The 2,744-nt window shown below is 44.9% G+C and overlaps 1 protein-coding gene across 1 annotated transcript; it reads right to left on the bottom strand.

The window, feature by feature from the left end:
• Nucleotides 1-270: 270 nt before the first annotated feature.
• On the bottom strand, nt 271-2,523 carry LOC103699312 (desiccation-related protein PCC13-62). Its single transcript, XM_008781346.6, has 3 exons — nt 2,167-2,523; nt 1,809-2,034; nt 271-746 (listed from the first exon to the last, which is right to left on the bottom strand). The coding sequence occupies exons 1-3, from the start codon at nt 2,487-2,489 to the stop codon at nt 369-371; spliced, it is 927 nt and encodes a 308-aa protein (XP_008779568.1). The 5' UTR covers nt 2,490-2,523; the 3' UTR covers nt 271-368.
• Between the last annotated feature and the right edge of the window lie 221 nt (nt 2,524-2,744).

Here is a 2,744-nt window from a genome sequence, read left to right as displayed (position 1 = left end):
TCGGTCGCTCGATTCAAACCCTTGTTAGTTCCGGTCTAGAATGGACTGAGGTCTATTATCCCTTTTCTTTATGGGCATCGAATTGAATGGCTCGATTAACGGATCAGGACAATGCGTTATATTGGACGTGCTTCGAATTAAGACACTGTTGACAGCGGTGCAAATGATCCGAACTAACATGACTGTCGTGACCAAACCGAGGTTGAATTAAGAACATATAACTAAGGAGGCACTCCTGAAGCCACGCAAGCAGACAGAAAGAAAACTCCATGGAGGAAATTTTTGTTTATTAATCATGTCTCGAAAGGAAGACGCATCTTCAAGCCGAGTGGCCAGAGGGAACAAACAGCGCTATTAATTACTACTTGCTAAGCTCTTCCTAGATAAGACCTGGCGATATGTCCTTGGGCTCCCTTGGGGAAGAAACCACCCGGAGTGTGTGCATCGCCATTTCCGTAGACGATCCTGAGTATCTCCTTGGGGGTCCTCTCGTAGCCCACCGAGTATTCGTTGCCGGCAATCACGTTGCCTGGGATCTTCCCTTCTGCGCCCATCGCTGGAGGGACGACTATGCCTTCATCTTTCACCCCGGAGCCGCCCAGTTTGTTGCGCAGCTCCGAGATGCGCCCCGTGAATTCGGCCACGGTGATGCCGTACGGCTCCACCTTCATCCAAGCTCGTTCGTAAAGCAACGAACGGATGACTGCATCTTGTGCGGACTCCACGGCCAACAGGCCAGCTACGAGCTGCATGCATGCATATATCAATTGAAGATATATATTAAGTTGGCCAATACTCTCACGTCTATTATCAATATTTGAACATACGCATGCTGCATGAAAATATTAAGCTTGGGTGCGCGGCAGAGTGATTGATAAAAAATATCAGCTGAAATTTCCTCTATTCCATATTATCAAAAAAAAAAAAAAAAAATCCTTTATTCAAACCAACCTACTCACGCTTTGGATATGGATTAGATTTGCATAGTGGGTGGAAAATTTATCGCATCTCCTGACTGAGTCTTGGATTGTACTGGATTTGTCCTCATCCACGCACATATACACACACGCATGCTTGCATATGTGGCTGGTTTGTTGTGTGGGAAACTTTCTAAACATAGGTCATCTTTGTCGGACCAATATATATGTATGAATGGAGAAGAAAATAGCAAAAGCATGGCCAAACCGACCGACAAGGAAAGCCTAGCTTTTGAATTATGGTTTGTCATATTCATAGTTTTCCTATTTAAAGATAACTCGGCCAAAGGTAAAGATCTGGTGACTGGGATGGGGGAAAGAAATCTGATAAATTTGTCAGATGCTTGGAAAGATTGTGGTAATTAGTAAGATAATAAAATTAAAGAAATATATTTGAAAAATATATGTAAATTTATTTATTTAACAATAAATACAGGAAAGATAAGAATAATAGATGATATAAAACAAGTCTATCGCCGGCAACAGTATTTGATATACCAGCTGGTTTAGTAATATATAAATAATTTTGAACATTATATAAAACTTGTGAATAAATTGCAAGGTCTGTGTATAAGTCATAAATATTGAGTAGGCCTGGAAGGCTTGGATTGATTTATTTATAAAGAATACTTCCAAGAATAATTTGGCCAAGATAAATATCAAGAATAATACAAAAATTTTCTTTGCTAATGTGATGATTGAAGGTCTCATCTGGTAATATTTTTTTTTTTTTGTATATTATATGTACGAAGGGGAGTTTCTAAACAATAATTAAAACTCCATTATTAAGTAGCTAGGGGAAGGTCAGGAAAAAAAAGTCTAGAAATATACCCTCTTGGACCTAGCACTCATGAGCTTGGAGTTTGCCCCGACATATCCGGTGAGTCCGACGTACGGGATGACATAGGAGGCCAGAAGGTAGTTGATCCCATTGGCATAGGGATCGAAAGGTGGCTCCAGGTTGCGCTGGAGCGCCTCATTCATGGTCTTGGCGAAGGTGCTCGAGCTCAAATCAAGCAGTGGCCTCGGAAATCCTTTAACAGTACTCTGGATCGCCCTGCACGACAAGCACAAGAATCAAATCAATCATGGTTCGGCATCATCGCGAGTTGGTTGTCAAGTTAGACTAATTACTGAAACCATGCATGCATGGTGCGCTGATCAAGTGACAATCAGGCAGATCGATCACCTCAGGTGGCCAACTTCTTGGTAGGCAAACTGAGCGACGATGTCGCGGATCAGTGGATCCAGAGCAGCTTTCTTGGCGCCGAGGGGAGGAGGGCCGCCCATGGTGAGGTTGGGTGCCGCCTGGTCTAAGCCATGGCCGAGGGAGCCAAAGAGGAAGAACTCGGCCTCCAGGTACTCCAGGTTCAGTGGGAACTCGAGCAGGTCGACGTCAGACTTGGGGAGCGTGACGGATTGTCCCACCTGGAGCTGCGACATCGAGGAGGGAAGGGTTGTGAAGAGGAGGAGGAGGAAGGCAAGGAGAGCGGAAGAGATGGTGGCAGCCATGAGTCTTTAGCTTGTTCTCTTTGCGGAGCTCCCTAACTCTTGTTCCTTTATATAAGAGTGGCTCAACGTTACGCGGCAGCTTCTTAGATGCGACAGCGGAGAAGAGTGACACGTGGCAAGCGGTTCGAATCGATGAGCTGGTCGCCTTGCGGGGAAGATGGGCGCGAGGAGAGGACCGGAAGCCGGCACCTACCTTAATACGGCGCCTGCCTTGATATGGTTCGTTGACGAAACCCTACAGCAAAAGTTTCCATA

The sequence above is a fragment of the Phoenix dactylifera genome, chromosome 4, assembly GCF_051530095.1.
Source record: "Phoenix dactylifera cultivar Ajwa chromosome 4, Ajwa_hap1_PhDact_Kaust_v1.1, whole genome shotgun sequence".
Lineage (NCBI taxonomy): Eukaryota > Viridiplantae > Streptophyta > Magnoliopsida > Arecales > Arecaceae > Phoenix > Phoenix dactylifera.
The sequence above is the reverse complement of the archived record's forward strand: the minus strand, read 5'-3'. Positions and strand labels throughout refer to the sequence as shown.

Coding starts and splice junctions, on each gene's coding strand:
- LOC103699312 (XM_008781346.6), bottom strand. CDS start 2,489: ATGGCTGCCACCATCTCTTCCGCTCTCCTTGCCTTCCTCCTCCTCCTC. Junction 2,035..2,166: donor CAAGAAGTTGGCCACCTGAG/GTGATCGATCTG, acceptor CTTGTCGTGCAG/GGCGATCCAGAGTACTGTTA. Junction 747..1,808: donor TGAGTGCTAGGTCCAAGAGG/GTATATTTCTAG, acceptor GCATGCATGCAG/CTCGTAGCTGGCCTGTTGGC.